Source organism: Ambystoma mexicanum, chromosome 1p (assembly GCF_040938575.1).
Source record: "Ambystoma mexicanum isolate Mex_15411 chromosome 1p, UKY_AmexF1_1, whole genome shotgun sequence".
Classification (NCBI taxonomy): Eukaryota; Metazoa; Chordata; class Amphibia; order Caudata; family Ambystomatidae; genus Ambystoma; species Ambystoma mexicanum.
Genome location: NC_090921.1, coordinates 350608949 through 350632190, shown reverse-complemented (window position 1 = coordinate 350632190; position 23242 = coordinate 350608949). Strand labels below are relative to the sequence as shown.

Genomic DNA, 23242 nt, shown 5'->3' with positions numbered 1-23242 from the left:
GAGATGGGGATATTTTATGAGAGAATGTCGAAACAAACCAAGTAACCCCTATCCAAGCGAACACCAGATCGGACACCCCCACCCAGGAAGCCCCTATGGGCTACCAATGGGCGGGAACAGGACAGACAGCCAGCCTGATCCAAGAAACATGAGTGAGCGCTCAGTACATGCACAGAACACATCGCCACACTCCCAGTGCCACGACAATATTAGCCCTTTGCGCGATAACGCTTACGCTACAACAGCGAATGGCGGGCCGACCACACCGTGTAGAGACAGCAATGGTAACGGGAAATGTTTTTGATGCAGACAAACTCCCGTGGCATTCAGCGTAGGACAGCCCACAGAGAACACTTGCGTGTCTAGTCCTGTCGACTACCTGTAACGCAGCAGAGGAACCACTGGTGGGGGCGGCGATAGGAAACAAGCAACTCATATTCATGGTAGATTCGGGAGAGGAAAAATCATGCCTCAAGGAAGGTAGGTTCCCGCTCTCTAATCGGACCTTGGAAACGCAGGGGTTCTCTGGGGCAGTGGCTGAGGTTACATACACTGAAGAGCTAGACATAACGGTGGGGGGGTAAAACTATACATGCACCCCTGCTGTATTACGAAGAGTCGCCTATTAATTAACTGGGGAGGGATCTCCTCAGCAAACTCAACATGACTATTTCTTTCACCGAAACAGGGATTGTATGCTCTACGCCAGGCATATGTGCAGTGCACGCAATGCTAGTGATACATGCACAAGCGACTTTCCCTCAAACGCACGGCATACCCGTGAACCCGGACATGTTTATTCAGGGGCTGAGAATTCTTGCGAGAGTAGCAGAGAGAAATACCATTACCCCTCGTGGCAGTAATTAAAGCTCCACCAGCATACTTTGAGGGAGATATGTCCCAAGTGCCAGAGCAGTTGTGGACCACAGGCCCACACGATATAGGACTGCTAGATGGAGTAACCCCGGTGAAGATCAAGCTCAAACAAGGGGCTATTCTACCCAGAGTAAAGCAATGTCCCCTGTCTAAGGAAGCAGAGGAAGGAATAAAAGACACAAATTCTTCACTGATGGTGCAAGGAATCATAGTACCATCCAATTCACCCTGCAACACTTGCATTACCCAATCAAGAAGGCTAAGGGAGGGGCATGGAGGATGATCCAAGATCTGCGCCCCTTCAATGACGTTGAACAAAAAGTTTCCTCTTGTCCTGAACACTCCTTCAATGTTATGCAGTATCCCGATAGAAGCCACTCAATTCACAGTAGTGGACCTGAAAAACGCCTACTTCTCAATCCCGCTTTATCAAGGGTCATGGTACCCGATGGCATTCACACTGTGGGGGAAAGATACGAGCACTGTAGACTGCCACAGGGGTACTGTGAAAGCCCTAGAATTCTTAACAGAATATTGCATGAAGATCTTGGAAGAATACACACGACCAGTCCCATAATTCAGTACGTAGACGATTTGTTAGTCTGCGGACGAAATGAAAACGAGTGCAGAAAGGATTCCATCATTCTGCTAACGCATCTTGCCCAAAAGGGGCATAAGGTGGATAAGCAAAAACTGCAATATTGCCTGACTGAGGTCCTATATCTAGGTCAGTTAATATCGAAAGACGGTAAAATAATCATACCTGAGAGTAGCGGCCATAAAAGCAGTAAAAGAGCCCAACACAGTAAAAGAGATGCAAACGTTTCTCGGTATGTGTAACTACTGCCGTGCATGGATACTGGACGCGCTGCAGGAAAACACAACCCTGCACTGGACACAGGAAATGCATATGGCTTTTAACAGTCTTAAAGAAATGATATCCACGGCCCCAGTTCTTGCAACCCCCAATTATGAGCAGGAGTTTTACCCAATCTCACATTGTAATGGCACACTTATGATGGCCCTACTGACACAAAAAACATCTTTGGGTCACAAACCACTGGCGTTCTACAGTGGTACTCTTGATGCAGTGATGCAGGAACACTTTGCAAGCGAACAGACTCTCGCAGCTGTTGCGTTCACAAGAGAAAAAAGTTCTACCATTGCGATGCGATGCTCTGTCACATTGTACGTACAACACTCCTTGTTTGCCATCCTTGAAAGATCTAAGAATACCTTAACAACTCAAAGGGCCACAGCACACGAATTGATTATTTCCAGTGCAAACATTCATATAGTGCGGTGTAAAAGTGTAAACCCGGCCACATTCATTACAGAAGCTTGCACAGAAGAAGATATGCAACAGCATGGCTGCGCCACATACACAGGAGATGATAACACACCCAAAGCACACGAGACTGCACTGTCAGAAGGGGAAATATACTTTGTGGATGGGTCGGCCTCCATAGATTGTGAGACGGGAGAAAAACATGTGGGAGCCACAGTAGTGAGAGTAGAGGATGGAGAATGTGTGGTAATTGTGCAAAAAAGGCTACCACCTCATTTTTCCGCCCAAGCAGCAGAACTGGTAGCGCTCATCGAAGCGCTGCACACAGCAAGAGGGTGCATAGTAATTTATACAGACTCCGCCTACATGGCAACAACAGTACATGGAGGTCTAGCAAGATGGGGGAAAAGAGGGTTCAGGAGAGCAGATGGGTCCCCAGTCCAGCATGCAACATTACTAGGGGAATTAATTGATGCGTTAAAAGAACCAGCACTCATAGCAGTTGTGAAGTGTCAGGCCCATACCCAAGGTGATGTCGTCATCTCATTGGGGAACGCGGCAGCAGATGCAGCCGCAAAAGATGCCTCCTACTTGCCAAAACCAACAGGTGAGTACGTGTTACAGAAAGTAGTAGAAGACACACAGCCAGATGGATTCAACTCATTACCAGTTTCCCAAATGATTGAGCTTCAGCAAGATGCGTCGAATCAGGAGAAGGACAGAGAGGGTGTAGTCAGTCAGCCACAGACTTACTATGGAGACCGAACAATACAGGTAAGGTAGTGATGCCATCAAAACTGTTAGGGATCGCATTCACACAATTACACTTCCCTGCCCACAATGTAAAACAACATATAGCAGATATACAAGAATATTGCTTTGCCCCGAGATACAGGAACAGGTAAACAAGCTGATAATAGAATGCGTCACCTGCCAAACGTATAATTAGGGCATGACATTACGAACCCTTGGGTGAACACTGCCACGACCCGAAGGACCCTTCCATGAACTGCATATAGATTATGCAGATATGGGAGAACGCTGTAACGGGGCTCGATATTTAATTGTTGTTGTATGCCCCTTTTCCCGGTGGGTGGAAGCACATCCCTGCGCTCACCCAGACGCACAATGTGGCGCCAAATTCTCAGTGAGGGAGGGGTTTCCCCACTGGGGCAACTGTGATGTCATACGCTCCCGATAACGGAACGCATTTTGTGAATGACATCTTCAAACACATCACAGCGATGTCAGGGATAACCCACAAGCTCTGCACAACTTATCATCCGCAATCGAATGGAATTGCGGAAAAAATTAATGGACTACTTCAGAGCAGATTGTCAATATTATGCCACACCCTCAAGAAAAATTGGGTGTATTGTTTGCCCCTGGCACTCTTTGAGATCAGAAACCAACACAGCAAGGACCACCACCTGTCACCCCATGAGATTGTGACAGGAAGGAGGATGCATGCGGCCCACTCTCCCCTGCGCAGGCGATCACAGTGAAAGTTCTACGATAGGAGTTCCACGAGTATCTCAGAAATTTGACAAAAGCAGCCCGAGCTACATCAAAACAACTAGCACCCCCATTTACACAGAAAAGTGCTACTGACAAAATAACACCAGCTACAGATAGCACGAACTGCCAGCTGATGACAGGTGACATGGTATATGTAGGGAGTTTTGTGCGGAGGTGGAATGGACCAAGGTTCCACAGCCCACATAAGGTAATATACTGCACACCAACCGCAGTTAAGGTCCAAGGCTTAAGGTACTGGATACACTTGTCAGATGTTCGAAGAGCCAATGGGAGCACAGATTGCACGGATCACGAAGATAATAGGGACGAGCAAAGCACCCAAATGTAATACATTGACCCTGTGGGAATGTAAGCAAAAAAAAACAAAAAAAACCTGGACATAAATGTATGGGTTCTCAAAGCATCAATGGTATGTGACAACACGAGATATAAAATTAAATGAGTTCTCTCCCTCTCATCATCATCATCATCTTCTTTCCTCTTCCAGTAGTTGAAAATGTTTACACTGATGACTTTTTCCTTCCTTAGCAACAGAGTGAAAATACGAGAACTTGCCTCCCTCGGTTTCCCTCCACTAGACTTGGGGTGTGGAGGAGGAAAATGGAAGGACGTGAAATAAATACAAACATAATGATTCTCACAGAAACGCACCTATGTGGGTAAGGGAAGAGAAAAGTGAAAATGAACAAAGACAAGCATAAGAGAAGAAATGTATGATGTATATAATATGTGAAATGCAAAAAGGGTGGTATTCATGATTGACAAATGCTTTATCTCACCTATTAGGTGCTACGATGGGCATGGATGAGACCAACTATCACGACTAATAGTGTAGATAGAAATAGAAGAAGGAGATATATATATCCTAGTTTTTCATTTGAATGCATGTTGTTTGTGTGTGCAATATTATTTTTCACCACACTGTTTGGCCTGTTCTTGTATTGGATCACTGCATATATCACAGTTATTACTGGCCAGGGGGGTGTGGGTATAGAGACTATCAAAAAAGGAACCCATCTGATTTGGGACGGCACAAAGTTGGTATGGGCATACAGGGACCAAGAAAAGGAGTACAATGACACTCCAGGTATCACACCCAGTGAAGCAACACCGGCCACCCCCCAAGCCCCCACATGTGAATGAATCAGAGTTCAATGTGTACAAATGACCGAACCCCCTCCGAAATTACTTGGGTGCAGAATCACCCGTATCCAACAGCCATGCTAGTTTCTGACAAAGCCACTATAGAGAGGAAGGATGATAACCAAATGACAACCATGTACTATAATTTGTATATGCCGCAGGAGGGGCAGGAGGATGGTGCACAGGCACAGGGAAATGGGAAAGTGGGGCCTAGGAGGAAGAAGAGAGAGCCACAACAGGGAAAATGGGAAAAACATTATAAAATCGCCCTTGATACAGTTGAAGACCCTCAGCACCCCCACCAGTCAAACAAGGGGGATGCAGATATGAGTAACACAGCCAAACAACTAACGAAAGTTGTTACGTGTGCTCCTTAATACCTCATGCACACCCAAGTTGTTGTTGCCATAGGAAATTCCACTCGCAGAGGCCCAGTGTCGCCTGCATCTCGCACTATACCACATAAAAAGTACTTTTTAAGCACACACAGTTTCATTTGAACTTTTGCAGAATGAGGGAACATGTTACTCCCGGTCGCAAGGGGTAATGTGTGAAAGAACCTTTTTTGGTGATCAAGGGAAGATTACATATGGACAATAAATGGCCCGAAGAAGAAATACTTTGCAAAACAGAAGCATTGCACGGGTTGTCTGAAGAAAAACTTGCGTGGGTACAGAAAACATGCGATCCAATATGAACACATAACTAAACTCACTTGGGTTACCGCCATCGAGAAACCCTTAAAGCTGAAAAGAAACATTAGTTATGAACTATGCTTTCATGGAGAGGGGAAAAGGGATATGGGGGAGAACAAAAACTGCAGTAAAACAATCATAATTCCTGACATAAAGAAATGAACGGCCGCAATGATGGACACATACTGGGTTTGCGGAAATATGGCGTACCTGCATCTCCCCCAATCGTGGAGGGAAACATGCTCCCTGGCAACGCTACACTCCGCATTGATGGTGATCCTAGCAAGCCATATATTCGCAGTGAGAGCACACGCGACGCAGCCTCAGAAGAACAATCGCCAACATTGCTTGAAACAAGCACCATGTACGCCACAGACTAGGAAGGTGTGCAAAACCCTCTCCAAAGAAGGCGATTTTCGAACTACATTTCGGCCAAATCCTCAGAGCTCCTGACTCAAACAACAGACGGGTTCCGATTATTCAGCTCTGTAGAAACATTCTTTGATTCCCTCATTCCCAGCATCCAGGCGAGAGCGAACGCCAAGTGGCTACAAATTACAAGGTGGGTGCTCGATCTTGGAGAGCGGATGAAGGACGAGGGAGGGGCACAATCCAGCACCTGGTTCGACAATCTTTTTTCATGGGTACTGTTCTGGCTAGGAATGGTGGTAAAACTTCTCGTACCACTCAGTCTTTTTGCTTCTCATTTTTTGTGTGCGTCAATTGGGACTCCGATGTTGCGCAAATGCGGTGCCAAATGGTGCAATGATGATGGTGACAATGGGTCATGCAACCAGTGTGGCGCAAATCAAGCACGAGGCAGAAGTACAAACAGAGGAAAGTTCAGAACCCAAATATAGAATGACCGCTGTATATAACACAGGGCACATTGTGGACAGTCTATATCGCACAACCATAAAGGAACCTAGAGAATTAGAATGGTACAAGGAAATATGGGTAGATCTGGAAGGTGATGGAGAGTGTATCTATATGAGCTGCACCCCGTATGAGTACGCTAGAAGGGGACACAGGCTTCGAGCAGTATGTAGAGCATGGATGCCAATAAAGGGAACACCTGCATGGGAGGAAGCAGTGGCGGAAGAGGAGGAACGTAAGAGATTGGGACGATTACATTATTTGTTACTTAAGTAACGAAAGGGGGGGAATGAGCGGAAGGAGGGGGTATCTTAGACCCCCCCTATTCCTGTACTTCCCTTGGTAGGCCCAGTCGCGGCTGCTCTGGGTTCAGGGCCCCAGCCCCAAAGCACTCGCGTGGGAATGCCTCTGTAACCGCAACCCCCCCCCCTCGCGACGTCCCTCATAGCAGTGTAGAATTAGAAATAGACATGACTCCATTTTGTAAAGCCCCAACTCCATTTTGTAATGATGGAACAATCGTGTGATTCCAATGCAAGCATGCAGCTCCCTCAGCCAGGTGCACACCATGAGCGAGTGCCCCCACCCGCCTCCTCTACCTGTTCGCCATCCTTGCAATCGTTCAGTTCCCATGACAAGACTGTCTTCGAGAATGCAACAAAATATACACTGTATCTTCTGCCTTCCGTCTTACTTCACTAACCCAGATACAGCCCTGAGCAGGGGTCAGGGCAGAAGTTATTTGTCTCCCTAAACCCGACTGACACCTCCACAGACCCTGGCCATAAAAACATGATGCCCCTGAATAAAGTCAACAGACAAGAATAACCCCTGAGGCTTTGATGTTTTACGATTGTAACTCAGACAGACCCAGTACACATCCTGCAAACAGATTTATGTGAATCTTACGTGGGCCAACGTGAACATGAGCAGCCAATATAATATGTAGGTATAACCAGAAATGTTCATGTTGAACCTTAATGATGAAAGTGTAACATATACTAATACAGGATATAAGAGTGCTCATGGAAACCAACCACGTATGACAATTCAATGTGTACCGATATGACCTTATGCACATCAGCACCTCATGCCCATTAACCTATGAGCTTCAATGTAAATATATGCACATACAGTGCACAAGAGTAATGTAGTAGCAAATCTTTTCCAGTGAGCCATGATCTTTGTATATATTCGCATATAGAATGCAAGTTATGAATCCAGGACTTGGCGTTATGAATCGCCCTGCTCTATTGTATATGTAAAAAGATAAACAAACTAAGTATGTGTTTTGTGAACGTTGATGTTTCTTTTTGTGACGGCAAGTACAATGAGTTAAAATGGTAATACGGTGTGTTTTAACCTAGTATAATTGAAGTGTAATTCAGCAAGCCATGTGCAAAAGCCTGCATGTACAATTGTGTTTTAAATAGCCCTGTCACATAATGCAACAAATAACCAACTTACAAGAAGGCCTTAACTCTCCCATGCCATCAGGGGGCCAAAAGAGGCCAGCAAACAAGTTAATGGTATTTGGACACTTGATCGTTGAACTCACAATGAAAATGTAGATCCATGATGATCTGTGCCTTTTTGTGACCTAGCCCTTTTCAGTCATATATTCAGCATCTCCTTTGTTGTTTCCAGATGGACACCCTAAACCCTACTATGACCCCAAGGACTCTATCCCTTAGACAGTATATCCTGAATTGTCTAAACAAATCCTACACAGTATTTCACAAATGAAGCCGAATCTATGACCAGTAATAAATAATGTACCCTTGAACCATGTTTTTCAAGTATTAAGCTACAGGCCTCTGAGTTCACCAGATGAACAAATCATGGCAGCGAATGAATGGGAATGTGTGGCCACAAGGTCAAATGTTACAGGACTCCAACAATACAAGGAATTCAAATCTCAACACGGCCTGCCAGCCTGATAAGCCCAGCTGACCGATTGACCCGGGACACCACGTCATCTCACCATGTGCCTCTACACCAACCAAGTTCGCCAAACGCTATGCCACCTATAGGTGACCACTCAGCGTCCAATCCCGATTGACTCTGTGCCCCTCAGGCCTTCCCTCTACTGGAAGACAAAGCTGTATAAAAATTAGTTGTAACATGTTTTCTGCAGAGCGCTCTCGGAGTGAGCAGAGTAGATTCTGCTTGCCCTATTTTAGATTTTTAAAAAAAATGTCTTTACCACTAGCACTTGGCCTTGGTCTCATTCCCTCTTGGGAGGTGTCCTTATTGACTCCATTGGGAGGTTTAATTGTATTTTGGGGTCTCTCACTTTGACTATCCTGAACTTAAGATTTTCGGACTTCTTGAGAACTAGAAAGTAGCTAGAGTATACTCCGGAGCCCCGCAGGCACATAGGGACCAGTTCTACTGCCCCTTTCAGCAGCATGGGAAGAACTTAATTCACAAGTTGGGCACCATGCTGTTCTTTTCATGCCACGGGAGGAATGCAGGGGCACTGGTCTTGGAACTTCAGAGTGTTCCTGATCGATGACGTCAACCACCCATTTGTCCGTACAGATGGTACGCAACATGCCGACAAATTGAGACAGCTGGCCTCCCACTGGGGTGCAGAAGGGGGAGGGTTGGGGCTGGGCTTGGTAAGGCATCCTTCTGCTAATGCTTCCTGTTGGTTTGAGGATGATTCTAGGTACCTCCCTTATGTGCCTGGGAGAAGCCTCAATACACCTCCTGAGAAGTGGAGCGGGAGGAGAGACGGTAGGAAGGGCTGAAGACCATAAGACCTTCGGAAGACCTTCCCTTTCTGGGAGGGAAAGGTTTGCCTCTGTTGCAGCGTGCCCAGAGAGTGTGCCGTCTCCACGTCAGTCTTGGTGGCAAGAAGAGACTCTTTGGCGAAAAGATGTATCCCTGTCGAAAGGCAGTACTTTCTCAAAGGCATCCTGAAACTGGGCAACTGCATCCTGTGGCCTATCTATCCAAGAAGTTACTTCCTGCCGAGATAAACTACACGATTACTGATAGAGAACTCCTTGTAATCAAAAAGGCATTTCAAGAATGGAGACATTATCTATTAGGAGCAAGATTCACAATAACAGTTTTAACTGATCATAGGAATCTTCTGTTTTTGAAATCTGCTCGAACATTATCACCAAGACAACTTAGATGGTCACTTTTCTTTTCAGAATATGATTTTGTGATAACATTCAAGCCAGGGCGGTTAAACGGTAAAGCGGACGCTTTATCTCGACAAAATTCTTCAGAGGAGGTAGAAAATCAGTTAATACCTGAGCCAGTGATTGCAGAAGATATATTTATTCTAAGTACTACGAAAGAAGAGAATCTGCTTCTTGAAAAGATTCAAAGGGAATTACCGGAAAAGGCGATTCAATGTTGGCTTGCGGAAGATTCTGGAAGACATTTAATTGATGGATTTCCATGTGTCCATTCTAAAATTTACCTTCCAAGAAAAGAACTACTAAAGGAAATTATGCAAGAATGTCAGAGTTGGTGGGCCATCCTGGTATTCGTAAGACAATTGAATTGGTGGAAAAAGATGAAAAAAGATATTGAAGACTATGTGAAAACGTGCGAAGTCTGTGCTCGAGTGAAATCAGGAGGAGGAATACCATCTGGATTACTTAACCCTTTACCAGTACCCCCTAGTCCATGGTTTACAATCTCTATGGATTATATTGTAGATCTTCCTAAAGATCAAGGTTACACTACAGTATTAGTAGTTGTGGATTTACTGACCAAAGCTGGGCATTTCATTCCCATGAAAGGAGAGGCCTCTGCAAGGAATCTGGCAAAGAGCTTTTTGCAAGAAGAGGTGCGAATCCATGGTTTACCAACACAAATTATATCAGATCGAGGGTCTCAATTCATTTCTAAGTTTTGGCGAGCTTTCTGAAAGGAGTTGGGGATTGAGATAAGGCTTTCTTCAGGTTATCATCCACAAACCAATGGGCAAACAGAACGAGTAAATCAGGAGTTAGAAAAATATATCAGAACTTATTGGCAGGAGAAAGGGAGCTGGGTGGATCTTCTTTGGTTGGCAGAGTTTAGCTATAATAATTCTGTCAAAGACTCTACTAATTATTCTCCTTTCTTCAGTAATTACGGTTTTCATCCACAATTTTTGAAAGAAGTGTTACCATCTGAGTATTCCAATCCAGAGGTTGAGCATCGTTTGACTAGTATTAGGGATGGTTTAGAAAAATTAAAGAAAACTTTGGAGAAAAGTAAATTAAGGTTTAAGGCCTTTGCTGATAGAAAACGTCAAAATGCACCACATTATCAGGTGGGTCAAAAAGTTTGGTTGTCTACAAAAAATCTACGCTTAAAGGGAAGAACTAAATTTAGCCCGAAATGTATTGGTCCATTACCCCCCAGTATCAAAAGTCATCCTAGATTTCATGTCAGTTTAGTTAAACCTTGTGTGTTAGGGACTAGATTGGGAAAACCACCACCAACAGTTTTTACAGAGGAGAATGAAGAAGAGTTTGAAGTTAAGAAAATTTTAGATTCCAGGTTAGTTAGAGGTACTTTGCATTATCTTATTGATTGGAGGGGATTTGGGCCTGAAGAAAGATCTTGGGAGGATCAGATTGATGTACATGCCCCTCAATTAATAAGACAGTTTCATAGAAAGTTCCCTGCTAAGCCAGACCCCGGGACAGGGCTTTGAAGAGGGGGTACTGTCAGGGCTGGCTAGAGTAGTAATCAGGAAGAGTTTGGCTGGAGTAGTAATCAGGAAGAGTTTGTACATAGAATTAACATTGTGGTTGCCCAAGTCAAGATGGAGAGAAAGAAAATTAATCCGATTGGTTAAAGGAACAATAGTATGTTTGGTTTGTCTGATTAGAGGATAGGATAATGGGTTGGATTCTTGGGAGGTGAGCAAGATTCTAGACTGCCTTTTATCCATAGTAACTCAGTGGCTGGTTGTGCATTAGTTAGCCTCCTTAAGTAAGGCCTTTCAGAGTTCAGAAGATTTACCAAAGAAGTAAGAAAATCGTTTGCTGAGCCAGAGTGAACTAGAAGACATCAGGTGGGATTGTTCTTTTTAAAAGCTAAAAGATTTTCCCTGTGAACTTTCATCTTTCCTAAGAAAACTTAAAGAGTTAACGAGTTTTAAAGTTTACTGAGTGAAAAGACGTTTTACAGATCTATTAATAGAAGGAAACACGTGTGAAGACCATGCACACAAGTTTTAAAGATTTTTACTGCATGAAAAGTGTTTCAAGACTGTTAACGCATGCGCAAGTCCGCGTGATGTCAATAACGTTATGGGAGTGCGCGGGTATTCTGAGTGATAGAGCGCATGTCCAATTAAATAGCACAAGTGGTTTTTGAGCACATGCACATTTTTAACGTGAGAGACGTTGCGTAAGAAAGCGGGTGTTGGGTTGCGATAGAGCGCAAGTCCATTTTTTAACTAAGCGCGAGTAGTTTGGAACGCGTGTACAATTCTTACGTGAGTGACGTTGCGTATAACCGCGTGTGTTCGGTAGCGATAGAGCGCAAGTCCATTTTACTTAGCGCGAGTTGTTTTTTAGCACACATACTCTTGTTTTCACACGTGCGTGTATTTGTTAATATGCGCGGGTGAATTTTATACGCAAAGACAATTTTTCACGTCTTGTGATTTCATGTGTTTATCGCAAACGCGTGTCAAGAAAAAGGTTCACACGCAGAAGGAGAGCAGCATTCAAGAAAGTTCATGAGTTTCTATTTAATGTAATTTTTATGCAAAAGGAATTCAATTCTTCAAAGAAAGACTGCATTTCACAAAAGCTTTTAAAACTCAAACTTCATAGAGTTAAAAGAACTTAAAGAGCAAAGAAGAATATCTAAATCTGTAAGGTGCTTGCAAGGGTCATTACTTTAGGATTCTAAAGAGACTTGAATGGCTTGAGACTATATGCACTAAGCACTATAATTGTTTACAAGATATTCCATACAGATAATTAACCTCCAAGTCTTATAGAGAGGTTTAAGAGGTAATGAAGTTAGAGTTTATTTAAAAATATTTTAGAAAAAAGTTTATATTAATATATAAGTAACCAAGTGTATTTGTTTACTACAGATACCAGAGCCTACCAGACTGTTGCAGGGCTGCAGTGTCTCAGTTGTTATTTTCTCCAAATTCCCCTTTCCCTTTCTTGGGGTTTTCAGCTCAGCTTATACTTAAGGGTTGAGAGGTGAACTCCTGATGAGGGTCTGTGGGGCCAGCATCAGCTCCTGTGGAATTCAGTCAAGCCGGACCCTGACAGCTAGGTACCTCCCTTATGTGCCTGGGAGAAGCCTCAATACACCTCCTGCGAAGTGGAGCGGGAGGACCGACGGTAGGAAGGGCTGAAGAGCGTAAGACCTTCGGAAGACCTTCCCTTTCTGGGAGAGAAAGGTTTGCCTCTGTTGCAGCGTGCCCAGAGAGTGTGCAGTCTCTGCGTCAGTCTTGGTGGCAAGAAGAGACTCTTTGCCGAAAAGAATCCCTGTCGAAAGGCATGTTGACCACCCTTGTCTGGATGTCTTGCCGGAAATTTGTGGCCTTCAGCCAACCTTGATGGCGTAGAGCGACCCTGTTGCCCATCTGCTGGAAACTAGAGTCAGCAATATCAAGGGTGACTGATTGCATGGTAAGATGCCACTTCTCCCTCCTGAAAGATGGCCATAGCTTATGCTTTCTTGTTCTCTGGTAATAAATCGAGGATGCGTCTAAACTTGTACCATAGCACCCTGTTTTATCGAGCCAGGAGGGCGACAGGCGTTAGCGACCTTAACAGTAGATGGCCCAGTGGTGGCTATGCGCTTGCCAGCCGCTTCCAGCTTCCTCCCCTCCAGGTCAGACGGGACTGAGCAAGAGGAAGGATTAGACAGCCTCTTCCTCACAGCAGCCAAGACTACTGAGTCTGGTGTTGGATGGCCTCTGTGGCATATAGGAGCCGTATCTGGCACCCTATATTTTTTCCAGCCTCTCCACCTTCATAGGCACGAAAAAGAGGCTTCTGCATCACCAGCAATCTGTCCAGCCAGCCATCATCCAGAAGCGGGCCTGAGATCACAGTCTGTCTCGAGGATTCGGTGGGGGGAAAGGAATCCCTCCTTTTCTTCAGGAAACAGGTTAAAGAGTTTGGCCACTTGGGATATTATTACCTGGAAAGATCCTGCTTCATTGTAGGGGGGTAGTATTTGGGAAGGGGGGTCCCTAGGTGGCAGGTTGACATTGGGGAGGTCACCGCCTGCAGAGACGTAGTATTCAAACTCAAATGTACCCTAGGTACAATCTGTATCCAGGTTAGCATCCTTAACAGTGTCCATTCCTGTGAGAAGCAATTCCTCCACAATTGAGGGCCGTGCAACAGAAGGTGGCTGCAGGGAATGCAGAATGGAGGAGGTGTCGCCAGGAAAGGGTCAAGACTGTCTAGGAGGACTAGCCAGAGAAGCCGGGACCACAGGAGGACCAGAAATCACAGGTGGTAGTTGGTGCTAAATCTCAGAGACCACTGTGTGGAGAGTTGACAAAATGTCCAAAGAAACATCTCTTGGCAATGGCTCTCTTGGAGTCAGAGGCATCAAGATTGGTGCATGAGGCCAGGGGCTCAGAGCGAGCAGGCTGAAGCTGTTGTGCAGGCCACATGGGCCGACTGTGGAAGCAAGCCTACACCACCCTCTGACATCTTCAGAGACTTCCTCCAACTAATGGCAGGAATGGAGACAGGGGTTGGAGATACGACCGGGGAGGTCCCACCGGGGTGGTAGGTAGTTATGAGGCCCTCGTGGGCTTAAGTAGAAAAGATCTGGAGGCACCTCCCGCACTGCAGGAACCCTTTGGAAAGTTGCCCAACACAGGCACACTTAGAGAAGGTAGTGCGGGCATACCAGACTCAGTCGGGACGGACAGGACTCAGAGGCAATGCTACCCTTGAGATAGACGTCATGATAGTTGAAATGGTGCCTGCAGTCTTCAATGAGCCAGTTGACATGACAAAAACCCGTACCGTCGGCCTGGCGGACTGTGTCGTCGATTGATACTTCATCGATTTCGACAACGGTCTTGGTGTCGTTGGTGAGGTCTTGGTGTAGTTGGCAATGATGCTGCCGTCAATGAACGATGTTTTGTTGATGGGGTTGATATCGACTGAGTGGACGATCTCTGGCATTTCCGAAGACAGGGCTCCATCGTCGATCCAGACGACAGACGCCGCATCGCTCATCGACGAGGAAGTTTGAGCATGCAACGACTTAGACTTTTTAGGTACCTATCCCTTGGAAGCGTCCTCAAAGGACCTCAACTTCTTACCAGAAGGAGTATGATCTTTGGTCTTGGCAGAAGCATAACTGCTCACAGACGCTGATTCAAAGGCCTTACCATCCTCAGGTCTTAAGACCAGTCTCTGATGGCGATCATTCCTCATCTTTGAGGAGAACGACTGACAGATGGGGTATACCTCCACATTGTGGTCTGGGTGCAGGCAGTAAATGCACTTCTGGTGGCGGTCCTCGATGAAATCGTTTTTATGACCGCATGTAGAACTGGCCTTGAAGAGGCTCGTCTCGGCCTCCGATATGGCATGTAAACTAAGCCCAAAACACGGTCTACAGCCTCACACAATGTAACAATCCGACTGATGGGGGGATCGAGACTGGCAAAGGATCCCTGCTGCTGACAAGTCACAGCGGTGATGGATTAAAGAAATTTGGAAGAAAAACGTATCAAAAATAGGCAAAGAACTTGAGAAAGTCGAAGAGCCAAAGTCGAGGACTACCAACACGAGAATGTGCGATAAAATCTGAAGATGGCCACCAGGGGTGGAGCTAAGGAGGACGAGTCATTGGTTGGGGCAGTATGACCCAAAGTGACATAAATAGGCTATACAAGCGACAAAGTCGTTTTTTAGCTTAAAGCTAAACTGCTTTTATTTTACAGAGGATTCCCAGTCTGACGACAAGGAAGGAACAAATTACTTACCTGTAACTGTTGTTCTCCAGCGTGGGTCTGTCATGGATTCACATGCTCATGAATATTCCCTGTCGTCAGGCCGGGAATCCTCGGTATAGAAAAAATCAGTATCAGTTTCGTTTCTGATCTGTCTTTCCTAGTAGTAACCAATCACTGGTCTCTGGGTCATACTGCCCCCAGCCAATGACTGCCCTCTCCCTAAGCCCCGCCTCTGGCAGCCATCCTCAGATTTGGTAGCACGTAAAGTGGCAGTATGACCAAGTGAAGAGCCACAGAGGGTTCGCATGTGAATCCATGCCAGACCCATGCTGGAGAACAACAGTTACAGGTAAGTAACTTGTTCCTTCTCCAGCATGGAGTCACATGCTCATGAATAAGAATACATAGCAGTACACACATGCACAACCACGGGAGGTGGCAACAGGCTCAACATTAAGCAATACCACAACTCAACATTAAGCATCTCTTACCTCCTCACCAGGCTCACCTTAAGCAAACAGGTTGCGCAGCACTGCTTGGCCGACCCTGGACTCCTCCCTGGAGTCCCGATCGACGCAGTAGAATCTTGTGAAGGTGTGCGTCGACCTCCACGTCACAGCCCTGCAGATGTCCAGCAGGGGCACACCAGACAGGAACGCCGTGGTAGCAGCGATCACTCTGGTCGAATGATGGGCTCTCGGATGGCCGGGAAGGGGTCGGTTTGCCAACCGGTTACAGTGCATGATGCAGCCGGAGAGCCATCTGGAAATGGAAGTCTTCGAGAGAGCCTTCCCTTGATTCACAGTCCCAAAGTTCACAAACAGCTGTGATGTCTTCCGAAAACTCTTTGTGCGGTCCACATAGAACTTCAGCGCTCTAGCTACGTCCAGTGAGTGCAGAGTCCTTTCAGCCGGCGACGAAGGAGACGCGAAGAAAACTGGTAACACCAAGGGTTCGTTGAGGTGGAAGTCCGACGGCACCTTGGACATGAAGGAGGGGTGCGTCCTCAGCACCATCCTCGTGTCGTGAAACGTCAAGTATGGCGGCTTGCAAGATAGGGCCTGGATCTCTCCCATTCGTTGTGCGGAGGTGATGGCCACGAGAAACCCTGTCTTCCACGACAGAAACTTCAACGGTGCTGAATGCATAGGCTCAAATGGTGGACCCATGAGCCTGGTCAGCACCACGTTGAGCTCCCACGCCGGGGCAGGGGCTTCACTGGCGGGAATGATCGGAACAATCTTTTCATAAATTCCTTCACCAGTCGATGAGACCACAAGGACGCCCGTCCGGTAGTTCTGGTGTATCAAAGATGGCGGCCAGATGTATCTTGATGGAAGCGTGAGCTAGTCCAGCCTTGGCCAATGACAGTAGGTACGGCAATACCTGAGGGGCCGTAATCCGCAGAGGGTTAATCTTCTGTGCACGGCACCAGACAGAGAACCTCTTCCATTTATGTCCGTAGCACTTGAGAGTTGAGGACGCCCTGGCCTTTGCAAGAACTTCTCTGCAGTCGGCCGGGATGTCGTACCCTCCAAACTCTAGTGCTGCAGGAGCCAGGCCTGCAAGTTCAGCGACTCCGGGTTGTGGTGAAGAATGGCGCCCCCTTCTCTGGAGAGAAGATCTGCGTCCATCGGCAGCTTGACTGGTGTGTACGTTGACAAGTCCAGCAGGTCCGGGAACCAGATCTGTCTCGGCCACGCTGGTGCGACGAGGATCATCCTGCACCGGGACCTCTTGAGCTGGTTGATGAGCCGGAGCAGCAACGGCAGCGGAGGGAACGCATAGAGAAATAGGCCGTCCCAGGGGAACGAGAAAGCATCGCCCATGCTCCTCGGCTGGGGGAGCCTGCTGGCGAACCTCAGGCACTTGGAGCACTTGGGTTCGCCCCATCGTCGGAAGAGTCGATCCACTTGATCCTGGCGTAGTTCCCACTCGTGGCATGAGCGCAGCTCTCTGCTGAGTGAGTCGGCGATCGTGTTTTTTATTCCTGCCAGATGAAGAGGCACCAGAAACATCCTTTGGGCGACAGCCCAATGCCACAGATCCTGGGCTTCCTTGGATAGGGCAGGGGATCTGGTTCCGCCCTGCTTCCGGATGTAGAACATCGTGGTGGTGCTGTCGGTGAAGATCCTCACCACCTTGCCCTTGAGGGATGTAAGAAAAGACCTGAGGGCCCCGAACACTGCGCGGAGCTCCAAGATGTTGTGGAGTGACTTCTCCTCCGGGAGCCAAAGGCCTCTCACGTGAAGATCTCCGGAGTGCGCTCCCCAACCTTCCAGGGAGGCGTCCGTCGTCACAGTCACCTGGTGAGCTGGGGTCTGAAAGTCCGTGCCCGCCGACAGATGAGAGCGGGTACCCCACCACCGGATCGCCTGACGGAAAGTCTCGTTGAGAGGGATCCTGGCCTCGAAGTTGCCCCTCGACTGGACCCAGCGGGCGTTGAGGAACTCTTGTAAGGGGCGCATCCGAAGCCTGCAAAGGCGCATCAGATAAATGCAGGAGGACATCATCCGAGGAGGGACTTGATAGATCTTACCCTGGCCATGTCCGTGGCCAGCAGACGCTGCACCTTGCCCAGAATGGTCCTGGTCCTTTCCTCCGACGGTGAGGCCAGCCGCGCCACTGTGTCGAGCTTGGCACCCAGAAACAGGGCGACTTACGACGGAACCAGGTGGGATTTTGGAAAGTTGATGGAGAATCCCAGGTCCGTGAGTAGCTGGACGGTCTTCGCAGTGTGCTCCACGGCGAGCTCCCTGGTACTTGCCCGGATGAGCCAGTCGTCCAGGTAAGGGTAGACGTGGATCCCCTGTAGGCGCAGCCGCGCCGCCACCGGTGTGAGGCACTTGGTGAACACCCTGGGTGCCGACTTCAATCCGAACGGGAGGGCCTTGAACTGGTAGTGCCGCTCTTGGACCACGAATCTGAGGAACTTTCGGTGTCTTTTTAGAATGGGGATGTGGAAGTACGCATCCTCCAAGTCCAACGACGACAGGAAATCGCCCTCCTCCAGCTGTCCCAGCACATGCTGGAGGGTGACCATCCGGAACTTCTGTGCCTTGATGTACTTGTTCAGTCGTCGCAGGTCCAGGCGGAGGCGTCAATCTCCTGTCTTCTATTTTACGAGGAAGTACCTTGAGTAAACTCCAGAGCCCCGAAGCCTCTTTGGGACGAGCTTGATGGCACCCTTCTTGAGCATCACCCTTACTACCAACAGTAGTTGAGGGACGCGATTTTCCTTCCTGGCCACGGGTGGAACGCGAGGGCACTTCTTCTGAAACACGAGGGCGCACCCTTGGGCCAGGGCGTCCAGCACCCAACGGTCAGTGGAGATGGACTCGCACACGCTGACGAACCTCGCCAGCTGGCCTCCCACCGGGGTGCTTCGGCGGGGGCCCGACCCCACGGTCGGTTCAATCTTGTTTGGAGGCCGCCTTGCCTCCTTGACCTCCCTGTCGACGATGACGTGCACCACCTGACTTGCCGCGTCCAATGTAGGCTTCCTGGGACGAAGATGTTGCCGCTTGGCGGTACGTGCAGGAGCCACTTCCGGATCCCTTGGAGGCACCTTGTCTGCCTCCGGAGCTCCGAAAGGACGGCCATCGTTGTTGGAGCACTCCCAGTGCCCGGGCAGTCTCCGTGTCTGTCTTGATGGCCTGAAGAGACTCATCAACCGCCTTCCCAAACAGGTTGTTCCCGTCAAAGGGCATGTCCAAAACCTTGGTTTGTACGTCCTGGCGGAAATCCGTCGCCTTGAGCCATCCTCGTCGTCTCAGGCAAACGGCGTTGCCCAAATGACAGAAACCGGTGTCGGCGATGTCCGTTGCCACCGTGATGCCGTGGTCCGAAGCAATCTCACCTTCCTATAGGATTTCAAGGGCCTCAGCCCTTTTGGCGCCCGGAAGGAAGTCCAACAGCGGGGCGATTTTGAACCACAACTCCCTGTCGTAGCGGGCTACGATAGCCAGGGCGTTGGCCGCCTTGATAGTCGTCGCTGCGGATAAGAGGACCAGTCCCATCGTGTCCAGCTTCCTGCCCTCGCCGTCCGGCGGGGAAGTTGATGTCGAGGCCAATGCCCCCCCAGCTTTCTTCTTTGCCGCCGCCAAAACGACCGAATCCGGGGGAAGGTTGCGCCCGAAGGCACAAGGGGGCAGCGTCGGGGACCCGGTACTTCTTCTCGTACCGGTTCCTCTTTGCCGGCGCCGTGGCAGGGTTCTTGAGGAGGGCGAGCCCCTCATCCCAGATTTCATCAAGAAGTGGTACGGCGAGGACCGTCTTCCTTTTAGCCTTGTGCCGTTGGTAAAGGAACCCTTACTTCTTCTCTTCTGGGCAGAGCTGGAAGAGCTTGGATGCCCTGGAAATCATGGCATGAAAGGATCCAATCTCGTCGGGCGGGGACACCCGGGCAGGGGGAAACTGGGGACATGTCCAGTCATCGCCTCCGTCGTCATCTGTACTTGTCATAGCCGTGTCCGTGCCTGTATCATCCCCGTGGGTAGTAGACCGGGGGGGAAGGCAGAGCAGGCCGCAGAGGTGGGAGAGGTGGCGTAGGATGCATCCTCCTCCTCTTATGCGGTGGACTTTCCGAAGGTCCTGGCTCCGGTTCCCCCGTCGGGTCTGGCTCAGGTACCTCCATCGGGGGGAGGGGCAACCTTGTCCTTCTCTCCGAGCATAAAGACAATCGCTGACAAAATGGCCGCCGAAGTGTCCTGCAGAGCCGGAAATGACGGGCACGAGGGCTCTTGAGGAACCTCGTCAGCGACACCATCGCTCTCGTCGTCGCCCTCGTCGGGATCCCTCCCGATGGGCTGGGCCTCTTCCACGACTTCGATGAGCTCTTCTTCAGAGGTCGTGTCCGTATCCACGACCCTCCCCCACCTTTTCCAACGAGGACTTCGTGGGGGTCTTTTCAATGGGCCTGAAAGATGACTCCCTCCGCGGTGGCAGGGAGACTCTGGGTCCTGAGGTCGCCTCCACTGGCGAAGCCTCCACAGGCTGAGCCAGGGCCACTGCGACATCCTCAATCAGGTGAATTAAGGCCATTGTCACCTTCTGTATGCCTGGGGCCTTCACCTTGGGGGGAGGGTCCGAGCCTCGCTCCCCCTCTGCCGGAATCTTTGAGATCGACCGGGGCCTCTCCAGAAGCTTTGCTGGGTTCTCGGACTTCCTCTTACTCGAGCCAGAGCGTTGGCTCGTGGTTGATGGCGCCGGGGAGGATGCGCCCTGCCTGGCAGCCAAGGAGCCCGACCGTTCGGCGCTCCCGGTGCCCGCGGACTCGCGGTGCTTGGCCTTTTGTTGGGCCCCCGTCGCCGTGGCGCACTCACAGGACTTAGAAGACCGCTCTAACTTCTTTTTCTTATTCTCGCCTGACGGGCTCTTCCCTTCCAGCCAGTTGGCGAGATAGAGGTGGCGATCCTCCATGGTCCGCTCCGACATGTTCCCACAAAACACACAGTCCTTCTCCGTGTGCGTCTTGTCCTCATGGAGGCAGTAGAGGCATCACGAATGCTTGTCCTCCTTGAAAACATTCTGAAGCTGGCATCCAGGGCAGGTCCTGAACAGCTTCCAGGGTGTCGAGCTTCCTTTCTCCTGGGCGATGTCCGGGGTAGGCCTCGGAACTTCTGGAATCCTCCAAAAGCGTAACTTGACGAAATCTTCACCCTTGAGGGGCGTAGAAAACTCTGAAACGGATCCCCGTTGATCGGATGTAGAAACGGTGGACCTTGAGGCTCTATTTAACCGAAAAATGAGAAAAATCTCCTGAAAAATGCGAAAACGCAGCAAAAGCTCGAGAGCTACAGCATGAGGACTCCCAGCACTTGAACGTGCGGTAAAAATCTGAGGATGGCTGCCAGAGGCGGGGCTTAGGGAGAGGGCAGTCATTGGCTGGGGGCAGTATGACCCAGAGACCAGTGATTGGTTACTACTAAGAAAGACAGATCAGAAACAAAACTGATACTGATTTTTTTCTATTCCGAGGATTCCCGGCTTGACGACGGGGAATATTCATGAGCATGTGAATCCATGCCAGACCCCATGCTGGAGAATATTCATAGCATATGAATCCATGCAAGACCGCAAGCTGGAGAACTTGCCGGTCATGAACTGGACAGCACATGTGTGCTTAAACCGCTAAGTGTTTTTGGCAAAGGCATTGAACAAAAACCAATTTATCACGTCGCTCATACCCGCAGAGACCAACAGCGGAAGTCACCAGGGGTGGGCGTTCTGAACCCCGCGGCCTGAGGAAGACAGGATCTGAAGTGGATTAGAGTGAACAGGTTTACCTAGAAATTGTTGATCACATGATGTTCGTCATTCTGAAACACATTTTTTTCTACTTTTAATCAACTCGGTAGAAAGTAACCATCACGTAAAGTAATCGAAGCAAGTTGCTCAATTCAGTGAGAAAGGAAAATCCATGCAAGTGACCATTTCCTCATTGGTCTGCTAAAAAATGTGTTTGAAACAGAAGTAACTTTTTGCCCTCATCCACAAGGACACCACTCCCTTGCCACTGAATCACCATCCCGTTTCAACCCAGAACACACTGTCTACACACCCAAACACCAAAACACTGCCACTTCTGCCAATCCCAGCCTCACTCTCACTCACCCGTGAGATCGTCCTGTTCAAACGCAGACTCCAGTGGGGGACCAAAAAGTGGCTCTTGGGGCTCAACTGAAGACCTCATGGAAGAGCTGGGGGAACAAAACAAAACCATAAGTGTGGTACACATGGGTTAAGGGGAAACAACACACATGAAAACACAACGGTCAGACTCCAGAGCAGCCATGGCAATGCTCAGGAAGGAGGAAACACTTCCCAAAACAATCACTCCACTGCAGCCCATCAGATAATCATTCAGATTCCTTGCCCACCATCACAAAGCAGCCTGGGATGTCCCAGAGATGAAGGACCAGACCTACAGTATTTTCTGCACCACAAACGAGGTTGCAAATGACAAGGGCAAAAGGGAAGCCTTTGTGCAGGATGGCTTGTTCAAAAGACTCACTGGCACCTTATGGGATAAGAAGGGTGCCTGCGTTACCTGCTTGTACGAGAAGTTAGGGAGGGTGCGGGTAGCTTCCGAGACTCTTCACCTAAGGGCAGAAAAGGAGACCGTCTTACAATGATGTTTTCTTTATTGCACACTGCAGATTAACCCACTTAACGGTGAAGCAACAGAACCTGATTGAAGTGTTGCTTGTGTTTAGAGAGAGCTCAGTCATCAGCAGTGTTAAAGCCACACACCCCACCACCCCCTCCTTGTTTTGGTAAACAAGGACATTTCAAAGTTTGTAATAATATTGGACAGGGTGTGGTGGTTGGGTGGGGAGGTTGAGCAAAAAATAAATGTGCATAAAATATTCTGGACAAATGTTGCATAATTGAATATGCAGCAAAATATTTTTGTGGTCAAGTGTCATTTTGAATATCATTTTCAAAGTGTGAACAATGTTTCTCAGAAAAGGATTACAAAAGAAATACTTGCAGTAGTGATACAATTTATTAGACAAACATGTCATTCTCAGATCTACGGATGGCTTCTCCAAATCTTAGAAGAGATTTCAAATGGATACACAAAATGATCAAAAACATTAATTTAACCACCAAAATAAACATAGCTTGTGTACCGGCCTTTGAACAGGAAGCGTGGAAAAGGGGGGTAAAGGGAGCAGAGATAGCTAGATATGGAAATAAAGGTGAAGGGACAGAGGAAAAAAAGGGAGAGAGATGGAAACAAAAAAGGAGAACATACACAAAAGATGTACTCTAAGCCAGTCTGGCGTTTTTCAAATTTGAGTGACTATGAAATATGGAAACCCATGGCAGAGTGCCAGGTTAAGCCAAATGGCTTAAAGAGAAAAAGTAAGAAGGTTATGCTCCGTGCATATG

General features: G+C 48.3%; 1 protein-coding gene across 4 annotated transcripts in view; it reads right to left on the bottom strand.

The window, feature by feature from the left end:
• Nucleotides 1-23242, bottom strand: part of FCHO1 (FCH and mu domain containing endocytic adaptor 1) — a 1111213-nt gene that overhangs the window by 243603 nt on the left and 844368 nt on the right. For all 4 annotated transcript variants that reach the window (XM_069648666.1, XM_069648689.1, XM_069648674.1 and 1 more), the window contains exons 18-19: nt 22395-22446; nt 21959-22044 (exon numbers count right to left, since the gene is read on the bottom strand). In XM_069648666.1, the coding sequence (XP_069504767.1) occupies nt 21959-22044; nt 22395-22446 (138 nt within the window). The remainder of the gene's footprint in view (nt 1-21958; nt 22045-22394; nt 22447-23242) is intronic.